Genomic DNA, 27941 nt, shown 5'->3' with positions numbered 1-27941 from the left:
CAGGAATGGGTTGCGCTGCCTTCGCTAATAGTCCTTGACTGCAGCAATCACGTTGTCCGCATCGGGATTTGGTGGAGTCACGATAATACCCTCGCGGAGGAATCTGCGTAGCTCCTCGTCTAGAGCTTGCCGTAGCAAAGACACTCTGGTCTCACGGCTCTGGGCTGACAGGTGCTGACACTCATAATAGTCTCGCCATATCTCCTGCCATGCCGTGAAATCGGCTAATGTCGAGGATGACAGTAAATTCGGTTGCTCCACAGAGACAGGCTTTGGAGCTGGTGATGAAGATAATTATGGTTGTGCTGGGCTGCACGGTTTGTTGTGTTGGATGTGTCAGTCTTTGTATAGTTAGTTGGAACAGGTCGGCCATTTTACGTTCCCTCTCCTCCGAGGGCTTCATTTGTGCCGCCAACATCGTGGTCAGGGCAGCAATGTCAGGAGCAGGGTCTGAGTTGGACATCGTGGTCTGAAGCTACGCAAATGCTGGTATCACGAACAAGCTACAAAAATGTCGGCCCGTGCGCAACACAACGAGGTACAAACACAAAGCACGAAAAACTAAATACACAGGTGAGTTCTACAAGGAACGAAGAGTTCACTGCGCCATGATAATTATGTCTACAAGAAGACTAAAGATATTATTATAAACAAATCTGAAGAGAAGGAAAACACAACTGAAGAGGCAAAGCACATGAAGCACGGAAATCTCCCCCAAGCCAAGCAAGCATGCCGTTATGGTGCGAGGTCATACAACTGTGGTACAAATCTAATACGGGAGTACATAAAATACAGAATCATATAATGGCATGGGGAATCCATATACATCACACGCCCGCACACATACCACACACACCATACACATACCCATACACAAAATACACCCACACATATGTGCGCGCACACATGCGCGAGTGCACACACTTACGCACACCTATGCACACCTATGCACACTTATGGACACTTACACACAAGCAACACCCACACGCCCACACACACGTGCACGTGCGCACACACACACGCACGCACGCACGCACGCACACACACACACACACACACACACGCGTACAGTTGAACATTGATTATCCGAACATCGCTAATATCCGACCATTCGATTATCTGGAATGGGTTTTCGAATCGCACGTGGCTTAGGCCACGCATTATCATTATGGGAGCTTGCGCGAAATGTTAGTTGCTGCAGCATGCACTCGCTGCCTGTACCACTGTGTACAGGCTGTACAGTCAAAAACGTACGAAACTGACAAAAACTAACATGAAAACGACTGTTGTTGCGGGTACTGTGATATACCGGACACAGGTATCGGTCTGTTGTGAGATTTTCCTTATTTGGAACATTTTCATTACCCGAACACCTTCCCAGGGCCTGCTGCCCAGAGGTGGACCGATAATCAATCTTCGACTGTACTCACATTCACCAGGTACTAGTGATAATGGGATGCTGCGTATTAGCGGGTAACCTGTAAAACAGTAACTTTGACGATGAAATCTTTACCGGTGGTAATTTCCAAACCAGGCCGATTTTTGCGATGGTAGTTTTACATTCTTAGCAAACCAGTCTCAAGCCTGAAGACATGTTTTTATTGCTTTGTACCTGTTGTCAGATGGCTGATACAGAAGCGGTTGGTGACGGTGATCCAACGAGTGGATTCCTTGCTTTGGCAGCCAGTCTGGCTCCATCTTCCTCATCCCCGCAGGGTAAGAGTGCATGCATATCAGGCTTCAATAATCTCCAGCTCCTTGTAATTTCTAATGAGTTGTGGACTGTTTTGAGTTGTTCTTAGTGAGTAGAGTAGATTTGTTGTCCTTGTAAGCTACAATGTTTACAACTTGAATGCTATACTACTTGTTAATTGAGCTCCAGTCTCACGAGTAAGTTAGTGGTCTGCTGAACCAGTGCCCAGTGTTCGCAGCTCTGGGGCTGCACAGCACAGTGTACTTGATGGGGTGGAGTACTCGGTGCGGCTAGTTGCCTCACATGGCCAGGCTTCATTGAGCAACACTGTAGATGGACCAGTGACAGGTGATCTAGCTAGGGCTTCCTAGATCAGAGACCCATGCCAAAAGTGGACTAAGAGGAATCCCATGGCTCCATCCAAGACAATAACACCATAGGTACCGACTACAATTTCTGCCACTTTTCATTTTCAGGCTCAGTTGAACAGCAGCAGCAGCAGCAGGCCAGTGGCGGTGGTGGTCTTTTCGGCTCAATGTCTCCATGCAACAGCAACAGCACTACCCAAGATTCATCCGCATCGTTCAGCATGTTCGCCTCAGCTGGGTCAGAGGTAGGTAGCGGTGGCGGCGATCGCAGCGGCGCTGGATCTGATTTCTCGTTCTCCTTTGGTGGTGGCGGTGGCGGAGGAGGTGGTGGTGAACCTTGCAACTCCAGTTCTGCTGCGTCTTCTACACCAGACTCTGGTATGTTCTCATTTTCCTTTGGTGGTAGCAGTGAGCCAGAGGGCAGCAGCAGCTCTCAAAGCCCTGCTGGATTCTCATTTGGCGGTGCCAGCACCGGCGACACAGGGGGCACGGGCAATGAGCCTAGCCCGGGGTTCTCTTTCGGTGCTGCAGCCGGATCACCTCAGAGTGGAGGCAGCCAGGGTGGCGGCAGTTCCTCGGGCTTTTCATTTGCATTTGGTGCGGCATCCCCACAGCGTGAAACTGACAATTCAGCAAACTCAATGTTCAGTTTGTTCTAAGCACACTCGTAAATACTCTTCTTCTTCGTTGTCTCTCTAAGTAAAGTTGAGTTCAGAAGACAGATAAGAAGCCGTAGTAACAGGTAATTATTATTGTTATGCAGTAAAAATATATGTAGATACATCATAACGCAGATATGTGGCAGATATGTAGATTTACAGAATGCGTAGAAGAAATCTTACTTCCTTCTTATTTAAAATACGCTGTCATGATGAGTCATCATGATGCATGTGTGAGTTGTCCTTTCCCTGGAATAATTTCTATAGCTGCATTTACTGGAAGCTAAAGATACTCACTGTCTCTGCAATGGGTTAGTTGGGAAAATATATGATAAATCTGCAAAAAGATGATCTGATGATAATCCTGTACATGGTCTGTTTAGTATGGTCTGTTTTGTTAACATATCTGCCAGCTGGTAAGAAAATATAGGACATTCGGTTGGATTAATATGGTCTTTTACCTCTATCTGTATTGTCTTTGCTTTCTCAGTTATCCATAGTAGTGTCCCATGCAGCAACCCACACACACAAACATACAGCACCCATTACATCACATCCACAAAGTAACCATCGTTGATAGGATTGTCCATGGCGTTCTTGAAGCTATGCTGGCTAGTGGTGACGTTGACCGGAATACCTTCCAGGCCCCGGCGCGACACTCGCGACGAGCAAATCGACGCGGTGTCGTTCATGGCCTTACTGGCAATGCTGTAGAGACTGGCGGTGTCGGAGGCCATGTTCCCACCGGGCATCATGCCCACGCCACCGCGCATGTGAGTCTGAACAGAACTGAGCGTGTTCAAACTGGTGATGCTGCCGTGGCGCAGGCGAGACGACAGCTTCTGTAGGCGTTCACTGGCCACGTCCTGTTCACTGGGTGGCGCCGGCAATGGCTGGCCGTACTCATCCAACACTCGGCGACCAGCAACAATATTATAGCTGCCACCTGTTAACGTACTAGCTCGACTGGCCCTGGACACCATGCTGGCTGTGGGGCTGCGAGGACTGCGGTTAGATCCGGAGCTAGACTGGCGCTGCATGGACATGGCCACGGAGCCTGGGGGACTGGGACCAACAGTGCTGGCGTACGGACTGTGGCCACTGGGGCTGCCGCTACCGCTGCCACTTGAGCGCGTGCGGTGCATGGATGCCGACATCAAGGTCTGCGCGTCCATGAACGGGTCATACTGCTGATAGGCCCGTGGGCCGCCTATGCCGTATCCGGCAGGTCTGTAGGAGACTTCACCGTGCTCCGGCAACGTAGCTAGTGTGTCGTCGTCGCCATCCTTTACGATGCGAAGATGAGCAAATTCTGAAGGGAACATAGCACGACACACACACACACACAACATAACAACAGCATATTGATGAACACAAAACAGTCTCAGGAATTCACTGCGCAGAAAGACAAGCCAGACTCCTTCCTAGGAATGGACGGCAATGGAATTGCAGGATTACTCGCATTGAACTGGTTCCTATCACCAAATACCAAAGCAGCACCATACATCCTTACAGCTGCCTTGGCGACCTGCTATACACATAACATTTTGTCCAATGTGGCCGCACAACACACTAAATTACTAATGAACTTGTGATATCACAGCAGAGCAGTATTTCGCTTGCCCCGTACCTGTAGTGAGGTCTTTGTTGAACACATAGTAGCACTGCTCCGAGAAGGTGATCTTGTTCACAGTGTGCTTGAAATAGCCAGCCTGACGTAGCACACACACACACACACACACACACACACACACACACACACACGCACGCATACACACACACAAATTGTTTAAACTACAGCATAGAGCATGACATTCACTGTTACATGCTGTCACAGCTTCACAACAGGTGAACACACACACAGGGGAGATATCAGGCTTGTACATGCTGAATATGGTTACTAGGCACTATATGCTCCTACAATGTAGAATATCTGCGGGTGACAGATGGTAGCGTCATTCTCACCTTCAGCATATTACTAGCATACTTGCGGGCTTGGCGACGCTCGTTAAAGCCATCCAATCGTGAATATATCCAATCCACAACATCGGATCCTGCCAGTCACACGAAAGGAAAAACACGCTTCCACTATCAGAGTGGGAACAGGCACCAATTGCCACCTGTACTGCCGGTATACATGTACATGTACACATAGAGCTAGCTACATGTGTATGGATATAACTGCCACATCTACTGTACGCAAGAACTCCCCGACAGCTACTTGCAGACTCTTCGTACCTATAAACGAGCGTGGGATCTTGATCTTGAGCCACATCCTGTCGCGCACATCCAGACCGGAGCTTGGCGCAGCCATGTGCCGGGCCACTTCCTCTATGGGTGTCTCAGATGACAGTCGAATAGCTCCTTCCGGCAGCATAGGCCCTGCAGGACAAGAATATGCAGACGCTCAGTGATCATGCAGCTTCATAATAACCGAATAAAACCCATGAGCCATTCCGCAAACTTCAACGGCATTCCTTTGACATTGCCTGAGACCACGTATTCTTATTCGTAAATGCATTCTAAAACATATCCTGGTCAGAAAGAGGCGAGAGTAGGCAACAATGGTGTGCACAGTATGTAGCCAAACTCGTACTGTACCACACTTTTCACTGCATTCAGCTGTAAAGTCAACGTGATGACGGCGCTAGCCTACTGTAAGACATGTTATTATAACGAGTCGCAAATTTAACGATTGTACAAAATTCATAGGTTAACGAGAAGATATGTTAACGATCTTGCAGTATTCTGCCATATCCACACACAGCATATATGAAGCAGTACGGCCTCAACGGATCTTATTATAACGAATAAATGTCATCCGTTAAAACGTTAGATTTGCTTCCTCGTTATATATACATGTCTTACAGTATACCATAGTGCTTGCCACAAGGCACAACCGCAAGAGTGACCTGTGTAACAATATGGAAGCAAGTGTTTGCGTACTTACGTTCTGCCTCTGGTAAAGAGCTATTCAGTGAAGAGCTGCCAGAGGTGATTGTACTCATGGTCGGGCTCGTGTAACTCCCATACATTGCTACAGGAATGCACACCATGTACAATAAACACGTGCACGCACACACACACACACACACATACACACACACATGCACATGCACACTCATACATACACACACGCACAGGCACACACGCAAACACACAACCCCAATAAGTTAGTATGCCATACTTCACAGCACAATTTCAACACTGAGCAATGGCACATCAAACCATTTTTTTAACCTCAAAAGTGTCCGAGTACAATCATGTCATATTGGAAAGCACACAGGTACGCATGCATGTGCACACTTCCACACACCCTTACTCACCTCTAATTGCTTCGGTGTGTTGAACCCAAGCAGACGGGTCGATTGGCTGGACAGCATCAGCTGAGCACATAGAGACACACATGCAACACTAGCAGGCATTTCTACACCAGCAACCATATGCCATTACACAAGATTGCACAGCCACAGGTCTTGAGCAAACTGGGGTCACTGATCACTGGTCACTGGTCACTGGTCACTAGTCACTGATCACAGGCAGGATAACCAGTGTAATAATTAATCATGCCTACCTCTTGGGTCTATGCCGTGGAAGTCAGCAGTAGCAGTCGGATCAAAGCACTTTGCCACTGTTATCGTAATCGGCCTGCATCAATAACAAACAGCCACGTTCATGCACGCACACATGCACGCGTACACACACACACACACACACACACACACAGGCTGCAAGCTATATGAAAATACAATAACCGCCGAAGTCGCAACTTCTAAGTTAAAGGGGAAGTTAAGGCAAAAATTAAAATTTCACCAGTTGTAGTCTTCGGGGTGCTGAGTCGAATGGTCTTGGTCCGAGGAAGCTGAGACGCTTCCTTCCTACTTGAATCCCAATCGAACTCGCGCACTTCCACCGAAACTGGGTGACTGCGCCCTACTAGATGGGGATTTGTATGCAAAATGTCACTAAAAGCGCCATTTCGTTCTTATAAAAGCACGGATGACCGCGATTGGCCCATATGTTGTAGTCTTTTGGACGCTGAGTCGACTGGTTTAGGTCCGAAAAGGCTGCGAAGCAGCGTTCCTCCTTTATTCCCAATCGAACATGGTCGAACAAGTGGTCACGTGCTGCTGCGTACACCAGTCAGCTGGTCACCGTGCCTGCAGGGTACAACTTACTAGCCTGTTTGACCTTTTTTGGGTGCAGTCCTGTCACTCGAGTTGAACTCGAGTTGAACCTTGGTGTGAAAGTTGTCGCCTGCTGGCGTGGTGACCAGCTGATTTGGGCACCCAGGAGCACGTGACCGCTTCTTCAACCATGTTCGATTGGGAATAAAGGAGGAACGCTGCATCGCAGCCTTTTCGGACCAAAACCAGTCGACTCAGCGTCCAAAAGACTACAACATATGGGCCAATCGCGGTCATCCGTGCTTTTATAAGAACGAAATGGCGCTTTTAGTGACATTTTGCATACAAATCCCCATCTAGTAGGGCGCAGTCACCCAGTTTCGGTGGAAGTGCGCGAGTTCGATTGGGATTCAAGTAGGAAGGAAGCGTCTCAGCTTCCTCGGACCAAGACCATTCGACTCAGCACCCCGAAGACTACAACTGGTGAAATTTTAATTTTTGCCTTAACTTCCCCTTTAATAATCATTATACTTCCACAAACAAAACAACAAGGACAATCAAGGCTTGTTTGCTGCTACTTCAAGTTTCATGCTCTCGCAATCATTAGGCAACATGAGGATGGGGTGCCGACCATGCCGGTATATATGCCGGGAGAGGGTGGGTCTTGTAGCGCTGTATGAAAAGCTGTGTGAGAATGTGGGGGCTCTATAGATTTCAGGCCTAGCGGTGTTACTTTAGGCAGGAGGCTGTGTGCAGAATGTGTGGTTGTTGAAGGCAGGGGCTAACAGTGCAATGCTAGCACAGAATGTGTGGCTGGTGTGGGAAGGAGATAGTGAGCAAGGTGTGTGGATGTTGTAGGCAGGAGGCTGTAGAGGTAATGTCAGAGCTAGCAGTGTGATATTAGCGCAGGGCAGAGGCATTCTGCAGCTTCATATTTCAATGGGAATGCGCGAGCCAACATGCTCTTTCTCGGCACTGCAGAGTAAGTCAGTATCATTGGTAATGGCAGTATGGTTGTTCTGTCAGCGGGTGTGTACAACACTTACCCGGGTTTCTGCACGACATCACGCAGCACTCGCACAGCATCATCATTGCCCATGTCCTCCAGATTGTAGTCATTGACCTGTGGGAATTGTTACCGGTGTGTTGCACACACACACACGTACACACACCACACCACACACACACACACACACACACACACACACACACACAGTGCAGCGGAATAGCCTTCAATACATAGATCACTTGAACAAAACCGTTGCTTGAAACGGGACATTGGCCGATATAGCTGCACCTAGCACCTAGCACATCACAGTCGCTCTATTGTCTCATCACTCTATTGTACTGTGCAGAGGGTGGGGGGGGGGGGGGGTACAAGCTGCCACACTCACCTGACTGTACTGTACAGCGGGGGGGGGGGGGGGGGGGGGATACAAGCTGCACACTCACCTGCAGGATCATGTCACCTGGGCCAATGCGGCCATCGGCATCCACCGCACCGCTGCAGTGAACAAGATTTACACGCGTACCGACGGAAGTAGTGAGTACACAGTGCACAGTACAACAGGGGACACAGGTTGGGGTGTTGTAACATTGCGCAATCAGCGCACAACATGGGGGATAGTGTTTACTCCAATTTCAGAAATTTTCGGTGCTCAATATTTTCGGTATGAGGGCAAAAGGCCAGGTTAGGTGAACGGAAATTTTAGGTACAGGGAAGCAGTTCCCTATTGGATTATGTGTGTTAGTGTTTGTTCGGTGTATTGAAATTTTAGGTATGAAACAGCTGCACCGAAAGTACCGAAAATAAAAGTACAGTAGGTATCGGTTATAGCGTGGGTGTTTGAAAAACGACTTTCTATTCTTATTTCCGATATTTCTTACACACGATAAATATAGTGTGACGTATCATATGCATGTGCGCATAGCCAGGAAGATCATCATACATGCAACGTAGTGCTACTGTGTATGCGGTTGCTCATACTTCCAAAGTAGTCCCATACTGGGCGATAGGTTCACCATGTGGCTGAGCAACATGAGTTACATGACCACAACAGATGCACTTGCAGCATTATGATGCAATTCGAGTCGGTTCAGAACTGTATCGGGCAGATGTTATTACTACAGGCGATACACTTTGTACTAATCTGGCATGTTTTACTACACAAAGTCCATTCTTAGGACCGATATATTCTATTACACGATAACATTGCTTGTAAGAATAAATATACACATGAAAGCAATGTTATGATTATGAAAATAGGAGAGTTCATTCTTGTAGGCAGTATATTCTTTTACACGACCATGCTATAACCGATACGCACTGTACACCAAAATTTTGTGAAATTACAGTATCTGCATGCCCGGTACAAGTACTAGGAGAGAGGAATGCTAACAGTGGGTATTTAGAGGTGTCAGTGATACTGGGTGTTCTGCTGAGAATCTGCTCTCTACCCTGCCCCTGTGGTATTTTTTTATTTTTAAACCACTCTCAGCACACTGCATTGATGTAAGTACTAGGTAGTAGTAGTAACTAGTACTAGTAGTGACTACATGTACTGGCCAAGTCCACCAGAATAGTATGCACACCGCACTGGGCTCTCGGCCGAACCACTCCACTTGCATATCACGCAGACATACAGCTAGCACACTCCACTCACCCTTTCATCACGGAACCGACAAAGATGCCACCATCTCCTCCGTTGTTACTCTGACCGACAATGCTGATTCCAAGAAAGTTGATGGGCTCTGCATTAGCAAGACCAGCAGTAAGCATGGAATACATGTTCATGTTTAAAAAAGGAGACACACTCGAAATGAGGAAGAGCACCTCAATTCCGCTCCGAGGTCGTCTTAAGGGGAAGGTAAGCCTAAGATCCAATTTTCACCAGTTGTAGTCTTCGGGGTGCTGAGTCAAATGGTCTGGGCCCGAGGAAGCTGAGACGCTCCCTTCCTCCTTTATTCCCAATCGAACTCGCGCACTTCCACCGAAACTGGGTGACTGCGCCCTACTACAGTGAAACAGCTGTCTAAGACGACCGCTCAAGGGACCTTCAAAATCTGGTCTCTGTTACCAGGTGGTCTCCTTATCCAGGGTCATTTGACTGGAAATAGCATCCATTGGTCCTGGTTTCCATGGTCTTTTAGGACAGGTGGTTGCCTTATCCGAGTGGTCGCCTTGACAGGTTTTACTGTAGATGGGGATAATGGATTTGTATGCAACATGTAACTAAAAGCGCCATTTCGTTCTTATAAAAGCACGGATGAACGGGATTGGCCCTTTTTTTGTTGTAGTCCTTTGGACGCTGAGTCGACTGGTTTTGGTCCGAAAAGGCTGTGATGCAGTGTTCGGCCCTTATTCCCAATCAAACATGGTTGAGTAAGCGGTCACGTGCTCATGCGTACCCCAGTCACCTGGTCACCGTGCCTGCAGGCTACAAACTTTCACACCACGGTTCCACTGAAGGTTAAACGGTTCAACTCGAGTGACAGGAACGCGCCCAAACAGGCTGTAAGTTGTACCCTGCAGGCACGGTGACCAGATGACTGGTGTACGCACGAGCACGTGACCACTTATTCAACTATGTTCGATTGGGAATACGGGCCGTACGCTGCATTGCAGCCTTCTCAGACCAAAACCAGCCGACTCAGCGTCCAAAAGACTACAACATATGGGCCAATTACGTTCATCCGTGCTTTAATAAGAACGAAATGGCGCTTTTAGTAACATTTTGCATACAAATCCCCATTTAGTAGGGTGCAGTCACCCAGTTTTGGTGGAAGTGGCGAGTTCGATTGGGAATAAAGTAGGAAGGGAGCGTCTCAGCTTCCTCGGACCAAGACCATTCGACTCAGCACCCTGAAGACTATGCCGGGCTGGTGAAATTTGATTTTAGGCTTAAAAAAGGTACACCAGTTGCTACGAATGGAGAAGGCCTTCTTCCGTGATGGGATTGCCCAGGCTATGATTGACAGTGACCACCTGAGGAAAGAGTACAGCCAGACCATCTCCAGGATACGGAGGACATTCAACACGTTCGATAGCATTCCCTTTTTCGGGTCGTATCTGAGCGTGACACCAAACAGCGCCGGAAACGTGTGGAGCGCTATTCTAACAAGATATCCGTGCTGAGGAAAGAACAGTGTGGATCCTTTTTTTAAGTGCAGAGATACATTTATCATCAATCTGTCGAGTCTCTCAATATCGGACACGGAGGAGCTACTGTGTCATGGATTGGATTTTGGAATACACGTACCGGGAAAACATGGCAAAGAGGAGATTCTGGATGAGTTTGAGCTGTTCAATGATCGTTTGTAAAGGTGCGCGCCTCTAAATCTAAATCTGCCATTGATGGTTGTGCGTCCATTCCGTCATCCATCGTGCACGAATACCCGGAGAATAAGAATGGCCTGCGGTCATTCTCGTTACCACGCGCACATTTCCTTGTACGACGCAAACCTCAAAACAACTCAGATATTATGATCACTCGACCTGACAACCGTGTCGAGCGACGGTGATCGTGAATAAGGTCGACTACTGATGTAGCAAAGACTACTAGTATGTCGATTCTGAATGACCGTTCAAAGTCCGTGGGGCTTGGTCCTGCTGAGGCCTGTGATAGCACGTGCAAAATTGAGACCAAACTTTCCAACTTCCTTGATAGCCTTGTTACTAGTATTGTTCAGTCTGAAGAACTTTCAGAGACTGAAGCAAATGTAATGAAACCTATTGGTACTGAGCAGCCATGCATGTATGCTCGCCCCCAACATTCACAAAGCAGGAATTCCCGTACACCCCATTCTATCAATGCCCCCCCCCCCCCTGTGGGAGTACGAGAGCAGCCAGTTGGAGGGAGACGCTGCAAAGAACAGTGAAGAGGCTGGAACCACCCGTCTTATCAGGACTGCATGCAAAGCCTTTGAATGCCATGGCAGTGAGCAGGCAGGATGAATGGATGACTTCGCTATCTTCTGCGCCAGTCGTGGTATCACCGCTCTACCGTTGCCCGCTTTTAAAGGCAACAGATTCAACATTTTATTCTTCGATGCTGCAGGGGTTCATTATCTCAAGGCGCTCATGACGGAGTACTGTTCTTTTGCAGAAAAGAACAGGCTGATTGAGGCAGTGGCGAAAGATCTGGATGATCCACGTTATTGTGCACTGGGAATCATTGGCAAGATTGTCACCGGTCCGCTGTGGCGATTTTTTGTACTAAGTATCCGCTTGCCCATTCACTGCCGTCTTCACCATTTACCATCAGCAAACGTAGCAGTTAGCAGTTTGAGCAGAGGATGCCTCAGACCTGTAGGATGGTAGCAGCAGGCCATTTCCAGAAGCAGACGTCCACACTGCAACACCAGCCAGCAGCGATGCAGAAGTTAAGGAGGCTCCCACCTAAAGAAGTAAAAATAAAAGGTCCATGGACACCCTGTTTTTTATGCATAGAATGGTGGAGTGATGTCTCTTCTTCAATTTGGTATAGTTTTTAGGTAGGGTCACCAGGCCTAGAGAATCCTGAGCTCAGTGGACGACGCATCTCAGAGCTGCTGAACTTGGGCTACTGTCCTTGTAGGAATGAGGTTCGTGTCAACCACTGTACTGCACTGATGGTGTAAGGAAAACGCTGGCCAGAAGCTTGTGTTCTGAACCAGGGACGAACTTCTAAATCCTGCTTTTGTAGAAATAGGGATGCCACAACTAAGATGTGCACACTCAGGTGTGTATTGGGTAAATGCCTGTGGTTGATTATTTTGGATCCTTTCCTATGCGCAAGTACATGCGTTTGTGTGTGTGTGTACGCGGACGCCGCCAGCATGCGCCATTTGCCAAAGACAAATGTTCTCTCAGAGCATGATTTTGGGCAACTGGACAGATTCCTACGCGAAAGGCCCAATGCAACTACGCTAGCCAGCGAGTCAATGACAATGCTCGCCAACAACAAGACGATGAGTTGACTAGCTGCTAAATCAGAAGCAGATAAGGCAGCCATCCTGAAAGTCGTACGGGCGCCAGTGCCCTACTGAGAACAGCTGGACAAGCAACATAACTGGCCATCCAGGCACACCGGCAGAAACTTGTACGGCAGCAACAGGCTAAGAAGAAACGACAGCAGGGGAGACAAACACAGCTGGTGCAGTCGTCTATGCTTGCGCTTGCAAGTACGGTGGGCTGTGGGTTACAGAGTTGGACCTTTCTTTTTCTTACCAGTTACCACCAACATCAAAATCGGTGACCTACTCTCCCCCCCCCCCCCCCCCCCCCCCCCGGAAGCGGGGTAGTGCACACAGCTGAGCTGCAATTGTGCAGCAGGAGACCTACTTGGATCCTGCTTGTACGCACTACACCACTAACTTCTAAAATGATGTAATCCAGGACCTTTGCCAGGGCCGCAGCAACCTATTCGAGCTGCACACTCTTGGTTTCCTGTACTCTTGGTTACAGGACCATCAAGCACAGGATGGAAGACTAAATGTGAATATCAGTTCCATATCTGTCGATCTCACCCATATCAAGCGTGACAACGATGATGTTGAGCGAGTCAACAGTTGACTCTGTAAAGCTGCTGCAGGATGAGTACTGCAAGTACAAGCAGAGAAGACAACACCATATAGTCATGTATAAACACTTTACACAATACATGTGCATTCGGCCTATAATCTAGAAGGTGAACGTGTGGCCCAGCTCCACTGCTGTGCATACTAATGTTTCCTGCGTTGTTGGTCAGTGTGACTTCAGGTTTAGCTCCTGTATTCCCTGCAGTATGACAACTTACTTGAAGTACAAAGTTCAAATAAGAGACAATTATTATACACAACAAGCAAAAGAACCCCTGACTGGGAGACAGTGGTGCAGTCTCACCATCAGGATAATAATGTAATTTTATAAGCAATTGTCCGCTGCACATGCTGCAGAGCATCAGTCAAGCAAAATTATTACCGGTGTGAATGGCAAAAATAGACACAATAAAACCTGTGCTTCTTCCCAAGCAACACGAATCAATATGGGTACTTCGAAGTCATTCCTACACAGAAGTGAGAGACTAGGCCTTACCCTTGGTAGCCGCCGCTGTTTTTTGCGCTTGTATCGTTTTCTCATCTGTCGCATGCTCCTGGCATCCACTCCACTCAGGCGGCTGGCAGAGTCCGACTCAAAGTAACTACTGGCGCCAAACTCACTGGCCGTCATGATGGACGATGCATCCGTCATGGTAGCATCGGTAGCTAGGTCAGTATCGGCACCACTTGCTGCAACAGAGACATTAGACATAAACGCAGTGAATTATATCCAATCACCTCACTGATGATGATGCTGGTATTTGCAATTACCAATAATCAAGTTTGATAGTATCATCATCGATCACTTCCTTTATTCCTCTTAACTTGCCCGTTGAGACGTTAACCTAGACAAGACTTCAGTGCACATATTAACGGCAAGAGTACTTACCATATCGAGACGAGCGGCCAGATGGTCTATATTGCTGTCTGTTACCTGAGCAGGGGCAGCACAGAGGGGATAAACATGGGCGTAGGAACTGGTCTGACAGGCCCGGCGGTCGCCGGACCAATAATTTTCGAATTTTTTTATTATTATTTTTTTTACATTTCAACCTTGTTGATGGCTTGTCGACTCCTGTACAGGTACCATGTTTTACATCGACAATGCGGTGTATCATCAGCATGATATTCTTATTTCTCATATTATTCTGTAGCATTAAAATATGGCCTTTTAGGCCCAATTTTCAAAAAAACATCCCGGGGGAGGACCCCCGGACCCCCTCTCACAATCTCGCCGCACCAATATTAAACTGCTTCCTACGCCCCTGATAAACAAATACCTGTTACCCAGTGGGTACCAACCAGACACCGTATCACCATCACTGACAGAACATAAATAATGTGTATGCGTGTGAGTGTGTGTGTGCGTGTGCGTTCTGAAACATGGAATCAAAAGCAAATTGTGTGCACGATAGTTTCATGCCGTCTTCTTAGATGCTACGACTCCCTGGTTTTGCAAAGTCCTCAGTCCCAATACTACAGCCCAATCCAGCAGCTAACCTGCATGAGAGGAGCGATGACGTCGTCTGTCATCATCTTCACCTGATGAGCGTCCAGGACCCGGACTAGCAGAATGAGCACCATCGCCAGAACTGTCCACTCCACCATCCTTGCTGCCATCACGCCGGCTCCTACTTCTGCTGCTGCTAAACATGGACAGTGAGGCAGATCGAGAGATGCAAACAAGAAATGTGAGGCGGGTAGACAGTAGGAGTAGGGATAGCAATTCAAGAAGGAAATACAATGCGTTCCTCCATCATGTGTTGTGGGCCATTCCAAACTGTTCAAGTAACCATCCAAGCAGCATTCGAGACCAGCAGAAACGGCACGTTTTTTGCATGAAGCACACAACTGTCACTACTCATTGCGAAAATGGAAATATGATATCAAGTCAACAGGGCCAGGGGTTGAACATCAAATGGAACATTTCCCAAAAGTTCGTAATAGAGAAGTATCATGGATTTACCTGTAACCACTACGACCGCTGCTCGGAGGCCGGCCCTTTGTTGATGCAGACTGGACGACGGATATATCCGACAGTGATCCACCACGATCAGATTCCGACGGCCCATGGCCAGTATCAGACTGACTATCACCTGTTACTAACTGCATGCATGCATACACACACGCACACGCACACACACACAATCACAGCAGAGAACACGTGTATAATATGACTATCAGCCTGAGACGGGCTAATCTGCGTGCCGAATACCAGACAACTAGTGATATCACTAACACCACTGCAGCGACACATCACCTCAACCAATACACTGTGTATAGTGTGTACAGACAGAGTAAACTGGTCACAGGGCATGTGTTTTCGTCGCCTTACTGACGACACAAGAGACAAAGCCCTCGACCATGTAATGTGTGTGCATGATGTCACGTAAGGAATCTTAGGGACACACCGGCTTTTTTTTCAACATATGGTACATGTATGTATGTAGATTAATCCGGCTGTACAAATCTGCTACCGAGGGCAACAGATTGTGCCTGGATAACGCAATTCGGGCTTTCGCTTTGCCCAAAAGTGTGTGCATGGACGGGGGACGGGGGAGTTCAAGGTGATCGAGGACACAACACTGCACTGTGGAGGAATGGTGACAAAAACAGATTGATACACATGGCACATCGACACAGTACATGTCACCGTATTGATACAGGTCAGTAGACACTCAGACAGTATGCAGTACTGTAGTGGACGGTGCACACACCATCACACTCATAATCATTGCATGCCCCCCCCCAACACACACAACCCTACACATACATGTCTACTTGACCATACGTGGCAGAGCGATGAGTGCAATGAGTATGTGGTGTGAGTGTGTCATGGATTAGCTCTGCAATATAATGATATCAGTGACACACCATCATGGTCACAAGCTCACAGCAACACTGCCAACAGGCATGGTGTCAGGCCACCATCTGCAGCCAATGGAGCATGCAACATAGTACCATGTCCCTGCTTCAGTCAATGATAGCAGTGAGCTCTTCACCGTGTGAGTGGGTCAGTCACCCAGTGCTGACACTGACAGCATAATATATTGAGCAAATACTGGGATAAAGGAGACAGGGCTATGTATGTGGGCCTACCCACTCCACCACCGGCTCACACAACTGAAATGGAAAACCACTGAAAGGCCCGGCACGGCCTGTCAAGACTGTAAAAGCCGATACACACCAGCAGTGACAGGCAGGAAGGGAGGCCGCTCCAAAAAACTTCCTGTAGTGGGGCAATTTGGTCACAAACCCAGTTTCCGTGCACCCTGTCCCCACATGTCCAAGAGAAAAAACGTAGTAACAAGACCAAGGGCATGGAAAGAATGCCCTACTGGACAAAACAACAAAGTACATGTACATAGTAGAGCACATGACCCCAGTAGAGTCTTGCTACAAGTACAAGACCAGCTAGAATATACATTACATAATGGAATAGAATTTCAATTGATACATTAGGTTGGGCAGGGTAATCTGGTAGCCCGCTCAGTGCCAGTCGGCCAATGGTCATATTTCAGTCACTACTGCAGCTGGTTCCACTGCATGGCAGTGACAGTGTATAATATTATACACCCTTGTGCTGACAAAGTAGCCACTTCATTAGCAAGAAGAGATGGATCAGTGGATGAGTCGGTGGATGGGTCAGTGGATGGGTCAGTGAGTAGGCAAACACTGAAACAGGCCATGTACATGTACATCCTCAACAGGCATGCTCATGCTCATGCTCATGCTCTGCTCTTCACACCTGTCAGCAGATTGGCTTCTTCCCCAACTTCCCATACATACCGTCCAGCCCTTCTCATGGTAACTGACCTAGCATGCAGTAGGAAAGGTACTGCAGGAACTACACTTTATAATCATGCCTAGTCCACGCGGCTCTTCAAGCTGTCAATGCTGACTGCCAGAAACTCATGTTCATCATGATGCCATGTGTAAACTCAGTCCTACCCCGTATACAGACATGCAGGCCCAACACCAAGTAGCACATGTAGCCTAGACTGGGTTGTGGAACCAGAGGCAGAGCGAATCAGCTTTTGGGCTGGAGAAATAGCTACATGATACCTTTGTTCAGGGCAAGACATGTTCACAAGGAAATGTCATACAAAAGCAGACAGATGCACTCCATGCAGGTGTGCTAGCTCCATCCCTCTGATGGGATGCCAATAACATTACCCTCGATGCATGAAAGACAACAATTAGTGTGGCAATGCCAGGGAAATCAGCAACACAAACTACTTGGCAATCACAGGTGAGGTACATGGGTACATGTATGTAATGTACAAACTACTGAGGGAAAGGGACCTGTAAGGCTGTATCCACATATCCCACATCACACACAAGGCTACCTATCACAGCACGCTATGTACACACCATACAGGCTACACGTGTGTTACGTGGATATAACAACAACGTGAACACCAACCAACCCACACGCCATAAGCAAAGCAAAGCATAGCTCTCAGTGCCATGACTTTTCAATCAAGGAAATAAAGCAACTAATACCAGTACCTAATATTGCACAGGCATCAGTCCTGTCAGTACCAGTATTCGACCACAGCCTCACACACAGGCCCATCCTGTGGATAGGAACTACTGGACCAATGTGATTGGAGTCGTCACATGTGTTAGGTCAATCATAGACATTCCACCGAAACCGCATTTTTGTATTGCACAAGAGTAGTTTTCTCTCATCCATGTGACTGATTTAATAGTTATGGCAGGCATATGTACATGGGCCGCTAGAGACAGATAAGCAGCTAGAGAACATGATGTAATCCAATCCACTTCCACTGGGTCACAGGCTCACAGCGTGTCGCCGTGCGACTACCCTGATCTAACAATACTCATGCCAGTTGCACTACAAACAATCCACTCATGACATCTTGCTCTAAAAGGCGAGCTGCCTGCAAACTTGGATTCACACAAGAGCCATAAGAACACGAGGTCAATCTTGGTGATCATAAAAAGGAGAGGCTGATTAGGAACGCGCATGCCTAATTTATACGGGTCAAGATCGCGCATGCCTAATATGCGCGCGTACCATACTGCGCATGCCTATAGCCATTCAGAATATGGAAGGAGCGCGGCAAGGTCAGAAAAAGTAGGCTCTAGCACTACAAATTTATGTCTAAGTGATAATTATGGAAATTACGATCGCGTTCGCGACATTCCGGCCAGCGAGAAGAAATGAAGAATGATACTCAGTAAACATATTTACACAATGAACTGAATGTCAAGAAAGGAACATGCAATGTAAATAGCTCCGAATACTGTCAGCCTTGAAATCACGAATACAAATCTGTGCCGAAAATGATCTACGGTACCTAAACGACGTACTGGTGGGAGAGCTGTATCAAACTTGACTCAATGATACCGTTACTATACTGACTGACTGCATGATATATTGACACTAGTTACATCTTCAGATCAACTTACTGTTCATGCATCTGAATACTCATCTTGAAAGTTCACCTTCGGAAATAAGGCAATCTACCTTTAAACTACTTCAATAGAACATGTATACTGCAGTGTATCTAGCAAAGGAGGTTCGCATAAGCAGCATGTTCATAACAAAGATCAGAAGGCAATCGTGTTCACGCCGTGTATGTACAGTGTATAGGTGTGTGGGTGTATGTGTGTATGCATGTGTGAGTTTGTGGGTGTACAAGTGTTCAGACCATCATAGCATAGCTTACTATCCAGTGCACTCATTCTTGTTACTAAACTGCTCTGTCTCGTATAAGCTCACCTAGCTGTTCTTGAAACCGAGCTGCTGCGTGCCGCTTGGGCCGAGTCGTGCTGGTGGTATCACTACTGGATGCACTCTCAGTCGCCCGTGTACCGCGGCGAGCGACGAATCGCTTAAACGCCATTAGAAAGCTGTCAGTAGTCATTATGTAGTACAAGCTCTAAGTGCAACGCCCGTGTTGCCAGACAAGTGAACAGTACCACCCAAACTTTCTTGTTTTCTCCATTGGCTTTAACAGTCAGGGGCCCAAAGTAATCAATGCCAGTCCTGACAAAAGGTGCGCTGCGGGTTACCCGTTCTTTGGGGAGAGGTGCGAACTTGGGCATTGCAAAGGGGCCACCCTCAAACCGTTTGCATACTTTGCACTGATTAACTACATTCGTGACCTCTTTTCTGCCTCGTGTTACCCAGAAGCGTTTACGTAATTCCACAAGCGTGTGACTAGCGCCAGCGTGGAGAACTCTCTGGTGTACATCGGAAATGATCAATCTCGTCAGCGCACTCTTTCCGCAGAGGAGAATCGGGAATTTAGCATTTGATGGCAGTTCTGCATTCTTCATCCTGCCTCTGCACTTGATTAGGCCGTCTTCTTTATCAATAAAGAGACCCAACTTGAACATCAAGTCGCTCTTGGTTTTCTTGTTGTTCTTGATGGCTTCCAGTTCTGCTGAGTAATCATTGGCTTGCGCATGTTTCAGCCAAAGCATTTCCGCGGTCTGAAGTTCGTCAACCGATAAGTATGGTGATGTTGGACGAGACTTTCTTGCTGACTTTATGAAACGCTGTACCCATGCTGTAACCCTGATCACTTTCGCGAAGGATGATGATTTCTCAATACGAATACCAGCCGGTGGGGGGTTGCTCGCCTGTTGCTCCGCAGGACCCTCCCCCGACAACGCGGCGTGAACGACTTCTTCTTGACAAGAATCAGTATCCGGTGCCCATTGTACATCCGCCAACCACTCGGGACCTGTCCACCACAGATTACTCTTGAGGAGGGTTGCAGTCGTGGTGCCTCGTGAGAGTTGATCGGCAGGATTGCTTCTTGTGTTCACATAACAGAATTGCACGTCTTCATTGCGGCGGATTTCTGCGACCCTATGTGCTACGAACGTCGGCAGATCCTTGTCCTTCCCTTTCACCCATCCTAGCACACATTGAGAATCTGACCACAAGTACGTAGTGAGCTGAAGAGGGAGTTCTTTCCGTAAGAAGTTGATCATTCGAGCACCTAGCGTGGCTGCGAGTAACTCCAACCTTGGTATTGTTGTTTCCTTTAACGGTGCCACACGAGACTTGGCAAAGAGTAAGTGAACAGACACGTTCGTCGAGATAGTGCGTAGATACGCCACAGCTCCGTAGCCTGCCTTTGATGCGTCACAGAAAACATGGAGCTCATACCTCGGTTCAACGTTGGAAGTGAAACTCGCAAGTCTTGGTATTCTGGTTTGGCTGGCTGTGGATAAGTCATGAGCTATCTCATGCCACTCTGTAAGAATAGCTGCTGGCAAGACATCGTCCCAATTGCACTTCAGTTTCCAGATCTCCTGAAGTAGAACCTTCGCGCGGAATACGATTGGCGAATAGATTCCCAGTGGATCGTAGAACGATGATAACACGCTCAGCATGTGTCGCTTCGTCTGAACGTTTTTGAGTTCAGCTGGGTTTGGAGTGAGCCCTAGCTCATCCAAGTTTGTGTCCCACTCCATACCAAGGACCTTGACGAGTTGAGCGATTGCGCGATCGCTCTCGGGGATCTGCTGCTTGAGGGACTCGGAGTTTGTCGCCCACTCCCGTAGATTCATTGATGCATCAGCGAAGATGCCCTTGACTTCTCGATAGTACTCTACTGCGTCTTCTACGCTTTCCGCTCCGCCGAGGACATTGTCGACGTAAGTGTTATTCTCTACAGCCTGCGATTGCGTGTTCTCTGAAGAATTGATGTGGTGTCGTATGGTGGCACCAAGCAAGAATGGACTTGCGATTACGCCAAAGGGGATGCGGCAGAATCTGTAGATGACGATGTTGTCACCTCTGGGAGGCTTGCTGGGGTCTCGAACCCAAAGAAAGCGTGTGACATTGCGGTCACGGACATGTAAGCCGACTTGCAAGAACGCCTTCTCAATATCGCTGCTCATTGCTATGGGATTCAAACGAAAGCGAAGGAGGATGCCGCAAAGGTCTGGCAGCAGCACTGGGCCTCTGTGGATGCACTCGTTAAGTGACTTGTTGCCTTCCTTCGTCTTGGCAGATGCGTCGTACACTACACGTATCTTCGTCGTCGTGCTGCTCGGCTTGACTACACAGTGGTGTGGTATGTAGTGATGTACGCTGCTCTCTGTGTTGTTGTCAGTGTGACTGCCATTGTTGTTGTCACTGCGTAATTCGCTGCTAGAGTCGTTGACTTCTTCAATTACACCCATTTCCATTTGTCCCAGTATCGTTTCGTGATACTTCGTGAGTACTTCTGGTGTTTTTTCCATTCTGTGCATGAGAGATTTCAATCTACCTTTGGCCAAATCAAAGTTCTCTGGTAGGCAAGTTTCTGGGTCTAATTTCCATGGCCATGACACTACATAACGACCATTAATGAACTCAACATTTGCATTGAAGTTGTCGTACGCTAGGGTGTCATCTGTGACTCCATTATCTTCATCTATGCCAATCTGCTCTAGCTTCCAGAATTTCTGTAGGTCGAAATCTGGATGTTGTACTTCGCTTTCAACAGACGTGCACATTGCATGGATATCTGGCATTGAATCATGTTGGTCTGCTTTACCCGTCGGGATGAAACCCAGTTTCGTGTCAAGCATTACAATCCCATTTCCCAATTTCAAATGCTCCAGACCCACAAATTCAAAGTACTGGTCGCTCCCAATTAGTATGTCAATCGGAGCCTGGGTGCTTTCAGTGCCAAGGGGCTCAGCTAGTGGCAATTTTGCAATGGCTGGATGTTTCGACAAATCTAACGGAGCCATATTCATTGGACAAGAGATGTGGTCAGTGATATTTGCAGATATCGGTTGGAAGGAGCCATCACGTAATTTGACTTGTAACTCTACCCTAGGGTAAGTGCGAGTAGTTCTGGTCTTGGAACCAAACCCGGCTACAGCCAAAACATCTTGACCAACTGGTTTACTGTGTAGTGAGGTAGTGACATTTCTGTGCACAAATGAACGGGACGACCCGGTGTCGAACAAGATGCGTGCGTTGCAAGTGTGGTCACCATTCTGGATTTCTGCCATTGCTGTTTGCATTAGTACCACATTGCTCTGGGAGTAAACTTCATTTGTTGCATGTACGTCAGCTACAGGCGGCACTAGCTCTGCATTGCAAGATTGAACATTGGTTGGCTTTGCACTTTTGAATTCTCGTGCCTTTGGATCTAGCCTGGATTGTGGATCAAATTTCTTCATGCATAATGACCGGTGATGCCCACGTTTCCCACAATGGTAGCATGTACGTGCACCAGCTCTGCAATCTGCTGCACTATGTCCTTTCCTCAGACATACGAAACATTCATTTGTGATTTTCTCTTTCCGTTTCTCATACGTTGGATATGTTGGGCATTCATCCGTGTAGTGTGACCCTCCACAATACCAACATTTCGGGCCTTTGTGCGTGGTCTGATTCATTAGTAAGGAACTGGTGGCCATACCCTCTTGGTTTGTTTCCCTGTGTACCCGCCCATTAGAAGGTGTGAAGTGTACAGATGCCATGTGATCACTTGCTTCAAGGATATCAATTAATGCACCCAAGACCGTAAGTAGTTTGCCCACAGACCAATTATCACCGGTTTTTCTTTTCTCCATATCAATGATTATTGCTTTTGGCAGTTTTGACATCAGTAGCGGTACGATTATCTCTTGCTGGATGTCTGAACCAGCTGATTTCAGACACCGCAAGTGCGCCTCTGCTTCATTTTGGAACTTCCGTAACGCTACTGGTGTGTTCACTGGTGGCTTAATGGCAACAAGCTTGTGATACGTCATGTTGGCAATTACTTGTGGCTTTCCAAATCGCTCTTTTAGAAGCCCTAATGCTGCTGCATAATTCTTGCCCGTTAAGGTAATGCCCGTTATGGTATCTAGTGCTGCATCGCTCAGGTGATTTCTCAAGTACACTAATTTTTCCACACTGGACAGCTTGGTATTATTGTGAATAGTGGATTCAAACATGTCAATGAATTCTGGGTACTGCAACACATTGCCATTGAACACAGGTATTTTTAGGACAGGAAGCTTCGTTGAACTTGATACTGTGACTGGAGTGCCATTGGCGGCACCTTGTTCTGACACAAACTGGTTTAATAGCTTCGCTGTTTCTGCCTGTGTTTTCGTATTGGCTTCCATGACCTTCGTCAGATCTATGATCTCCACTGGTGATGCTGTTTTACACTGTGCTGACTTTCCTCGTAACTGTGCTAATAGATCATTGCATTCCGTAATTAATTCCACAACAACATCGACATACTGCTCATCGTGTTTCTTTTTCTCTTTATCACCCTTTTTTGTAGCCTCAAAGTCGTATACCACATTAGCAAACAGGTCGAACAATTCCTCGCCTTTCTTTATCGTAGAAGCAAATACAGTAATCAGACTACTTATCTCGTCCGGAGTTGGAGTGCCAGACAGCAATGTGTTGGCCTCAGCGGAGCGCTGCTTCAAGAACTTCACGTGGGCCTGCAGCACCTTCCGTTTCGTCTTCGCCTGGGCGTTGATGGAGTCTGGTTCTGCCATATCTGCTCTCGGTCTCACACCATATCCGGCATCAGTATTGGTTTCGGCACCAAAAATGTCGCCGTGCGACTACCCTGATCTAACAATACTCATGCCAGTTGCACTGCAAACAATCCACTCATGACATCTTGCTCTAAAAGGCGAGCTGCCTGCAAACTTGGATTCACACAAGAGCCATAAGAACACGAGGTCAATCTTGGTGATCATAAAAAGGAGAGGCTGATTAGGAACGCGCATGCCTAATTTATACGGGTCAAGATCGCGCATGCCTAATATGCGCGCGTACCATACTGCGCATGCCTATAGCCATTCAGAATATGGAAGGAGCGCGGCAAGGTCAGAAAAAGTAGGCTCTAGCACTACAAATTTATGTCTAAGTGATAATTATGGAAATTACGATCGCGTTCGCGACACAGCGGGTGCAAGGGAGATGTGGAAAAAGTCCTCAAGATTCTGTGTCACAGCAAATGTTGTCATGTACCACTTCAGACCATAATTCCAGACCATAATTCCAGACCATAATTCCAGACCATGCCCGGGCCGCCAATCCTGATACAGGAACTACATTGTACTATGCTGTGACTGTGTTCACACTATGATGGCATGATGGCCATCCCAGTGCTACCAGCAGCACAGGCAGTACTAAGACTACTGGCACTGCCCAAGCCAAAGACAGTATGTGGTGGATCCTGGTTCAATGCAACACCAAGTACCCCCCCCCCCCCCCCACACACACACACAACCCACCCAGTACTACATCATGATATATCTGGGCGTACTAGTAGTAGTAGATCTAGGTGCAACGCAAACGCCTAGAAGTTTAGGCGGGAGGATCATTCTGCTGACTCTTATCTGTACATAATGACTAATGTCATTGCACTCCAGTCCGGATGCTGCTTATCACTTCAAATCTAGAAATTCTGAAGTGGCAGGCTTACTCCGTGCATTCCAGAAGTGATGAAGAGAGAGAGAGGGAGAGAGAAATTCTTCACCCAGGTTGCAGTGCTCTGGAATGAGTTTGACCGCGGAACACAACTACATGGGCCCTTGTACACGTAGTCGTTGGAAACTACAATGTACTACCGTGGAACTACAATGTACTATCAGTGGACTCATACTGAGACTGGACTACTCACGTAGGCGACAATGCGTCCCTTGTGTGCTGGCAGCACAGCACTGTCCTCGTCCACTTCCTCCTTGACAACCCTGCAGTGCACGCAACCAATGGCACACAGCAGCAGCAGCAATAAGTAAGCAAGACTAAGAGCACACGCTGTACACAGTACAGCACAGCAACTAGCCGAGGAAAACGCTACAAATCACTTCAGATGCCAGGAACACGTGTCTGGCAACACCACCACTATTCGTTTCTATTTTTTCAAGATAACAACACCAGTATTGTAAATCTGCACAGGTATGGTGTGCTGTATGTAATAAGGTACCTTCTGGGACCAACAGTATTACGATCGTGCAGGTATGCTTGGTGATTGGCAAGACACATAATAGTCATTGTGCATCCACAGTGTCAAAATTTAATGTATCTCCTACATTGTAGTCATCAATAGAATCTGATGCATGTATGTAGGCAAAGTGAAGGAAAGGAGAGTTTTTCATTGATACTTAACAGTTAACACTAAACAGACATTAGGGATAGGGACCATTCACAAGATCATTCGCAAATAGCTCAAAAGCGGCAGTGAAGCATCGTGCCTCAGCCCCTGGCCTTTCTCCGCGGCATCCAAAGCTAGGGGTTTTCCAGAATGACTTCGTGTACATGCTAACTGCCTCTAGCAGCAGCAGTAGCAGCAGCAGAAAAGGCACCAGCAAAATACCCGATAGGCACTTGTGCTGTAAGCGCCCAGCACGCATACCAGTACACTGTCTCATTAGTTATGTCTGAATGAAAAAGTCGCCACTGCATGCACTCCACCGCCTATCCCTGACAGCATGTACGGCGCGGTCTAGAATCTCACAAGAAAATTAAAATGCAGAAGTAACTTAGTTACTTGAAAGGGGAGACTCACCCGAAATCATCATCAACGTTGTTGAAGAAGTACTTGAAAGACACCCCGGGCCTATTTAGTGCTGCCTTGAAGTCACTGAGGGTAATCTCACCAGCTTGGCCAGGCACTTTGAGTAGATATGGCGTCTTCTGTTCGTCCACGTGGTAGATGACTTTGGTGGTCTGGGAAGCTGTGCTGCTGCTCCCTGCTGTCGTCGCTGCATTGCCACTCGCTGTTTCTGCTCCTGTCGAACTGTTGCTGCTGGGAGGACGCTGCGACGCTGCCTGGCCAGACGCTGCTGACTCGCTTCCCGACTCCCCGCTTGCACTGGGCGGTGGCCCCTCCGCTGTTGCTTCCCCTGCTGGCGGTGGTGATGTTGTTTCGACGCCTTCTTTATCCACAGCTGCGCCACTGGAAGCGTCCGGTGCAGCCACCACCGACGTACTTGTATCGCTTTCACTCATTCTTCTTCACGTCTGCGTCGGAGGCAACCAGCACTCTGCAGCGACCAGCAGCCAGCACACACACAGCAGACGCACTACAAAGTTCGTCGTCACTGCAGGAGGCAGCCTGGCAAGCAGGACATCGCACAGGCAAGGGAGGCGCGCGCTACCATTCGATGGGAACGTTGACACTGGTCTCCCTTTCAGAAAATTAGCTTTTCTCTCAAGCGAATCAATGCAGCCTTGTCACCAAATGCAAACCCAATGTACCGTCCTTGGCGCAGTACAGGTCAGTCAATGCAGTAGTACTAGTACTAGCGTGGTGCTGTAGTAAACAGAAAACTGAGTCAGCGTATCGAGAGCCCTCTTCACATCTACACGCACTCTGCACACCTGCTCGCGCGGTAACGAGATAATGAGATTATGAGAAAAAAATCTAGAAAAGAAGAACAAAACTCTGACTGTAGAGCAAGCTCATGCATAGCATGCTTGCCAGCAGACGCCAGGCGCTAGGCGCGCTGTGCAGTGTAGAGGCGACGGTTTCAAATAGGAAATAGGTTGCAAACCGGAACGGACTCAATATTCACTTTCTCTCTTGGTATTTTGATTAGAAAACATTATGTCACAGTGAGACTACGATGTGTTATACTCCGAGCCAAAATTTCATGGCTCTGCGATGACCAGAAGCGCCATATCAAGCAGGTGAGTTTTTGACGTGTTGCTTCGCACTGCGACTTGAGTTTTACGACTTTCGAAAAATCAACTTCTTGTCGCAGGTAAACAGCGGCTCGCCTCTCGACAATAAAGCACCGCATACCAATCAAAACTAATGGAAGCACACACAAGGCTTATTGTTACTCTGTACTGGCCGTCGTGGAGCGATAGCAATTACCTAATTTCAGACCCAGAGTGAATTTGACGGGCACTCTAAAACGTGTCCGGTTTGGAGCCACCTCTGATTTGAACTTTTTTGAAGCGAAAAATTGGGCAACTTGGAGGCAATGGGTCAACACAAAGGAGTGGCTCAGTTCGATTGACTCTGGCCCCAGAGCAAACTTCAACATGCCAGTTTCCTTCCACAAACATATTTCGAGTGAAAAATCAACGTTGATGATCGTTTTGGGTCTATACAAATTTGGCTGTCAAAACGTTCCGGTATCGAGCCGTCTCCTCTACATGACTCATTTGACTGATGACAGTGATGTGGACAATACTGAGTACCCATGAAGTAAGTACGGTCATGTAGCTTAGGCGCATGTACTGTGTCACGTATGTGGTAATGGAGGCTGGAGCCCCATATGGGCCAGTCCATACCACGCTTGTTAGCAAGCTTCGGTACAAGTGCAACAGTACTGCAAGACTCAGTGCTTTGTGCTGTATGTAATACAGACTTGTGGACTATGTTGCAGACGCTAGCGCCTTGACCTTGATTTGGGCTTTTCGCGATTCGCTAGATTGTAGTCTGTAGATGTGTAAGACTATTACTACTACAATACTGAGTAATAGTAGTCTTACACCTCTAATCTCGCGAGTATTAGTACGAATAGTAATCATGGTAATACTAATAGTGATGATCATTGATGACATGTACGTAGACCT

At 47.6% G+C, this 27941-nt stretch overlaps 2 protein-coding genes across 3 annotated transcripts in view; one reads left to right on the top strand and one right to left on the bottom strand.

The window, feature by feature from the left end:
- LOC135820733 (uncharacterized) overlaps nucleotides 1–3089 on the top strand; it is a 36707-nt gene extending 33618 nt beyond the window's left edge. Inside the window, exons 16-17 of the mRNA XM_065333740.1 lie at nucleotides 1623–1716; nucleotides 2170–3089. Of these exons, the coding sequence (XP_065189812.1) occupies nucleotides 1623–1716; nucleotides 2170–2720 (645 nt within the window). The 3' untranslated portion in view covers nucleotides 2721–3089. The remainder of the gene's footprint in view (nucleotides 1–1622; nucleotides 1717–2169) is intronic.
- LOC135820715 (segment polarity protein dishevelled homolog DVL-3-like) lies at nucleotides 2706–26642 on the bottom strand. 2 transcript variants are annotated; one of them, XM_065333733.1, is made up of 17 exons: nucleotides 25921–26642; nucleotides 25033–25102; nucleotides 15372–15511; nucleotides 14906–15048; nucleotides 14295–14339; nucleotides 13902–14095; nucleotides 13355–13427; nucleotides 9511–9598; nucleotides 8300–8351; nucleotides 7894–7970; nucleotides 6295–6368; nucleotides 6047–6106; nucleotides 5671–5757; nucleotides 4959–5102; nucleotides 4686–4774; nucleotides 4351–4432; nucleotides 2706–4032 (listed from the first exon to the last, which is right to left on the bottom strand). In XM_065333733.1, the coding sequence occupies exons 1-17, from the start codon at nucleotides 26361–26363 to the stop codon at nucleotides 3266–3268; spliced, it is 2628 nt and encodes an 875-aa protein (XP_065189805.1). In that variant the 5' UTR covers nucleotides 26364–26642; the 3' UTR covers nucleotides 2706–3265. The 2 variants fall into 2 exon arrangements, with proteins under 2 accessions (XP_065189805.1, XP_065189798.1); XM_065333726.1 differs by having other exon boundaries at nucleotides 14906–15051; nucleotides 25921–26641.
- Nucleotides 26643–27941: the final 1299 nt, after the last annotated feature.

This window comes from Sycon ciliatum, chromosome 1 (genome assembly GCF_964019385.1).
Source record: "Sycon ciliatum chromosome 1, ocSycCili1.1, whole genome shotgun sequence".
Lineage (NCBI taxonomy): Eukaryota > Metazoa > Porifera > Calcarea > Leucosolenida > Sycettidae > Sycon > Sycon ciliatum.
Note: the sequence above shows the minus strand (reverse complement) of the source record. Positions and strands in the feature narration are given on the sequence as shown.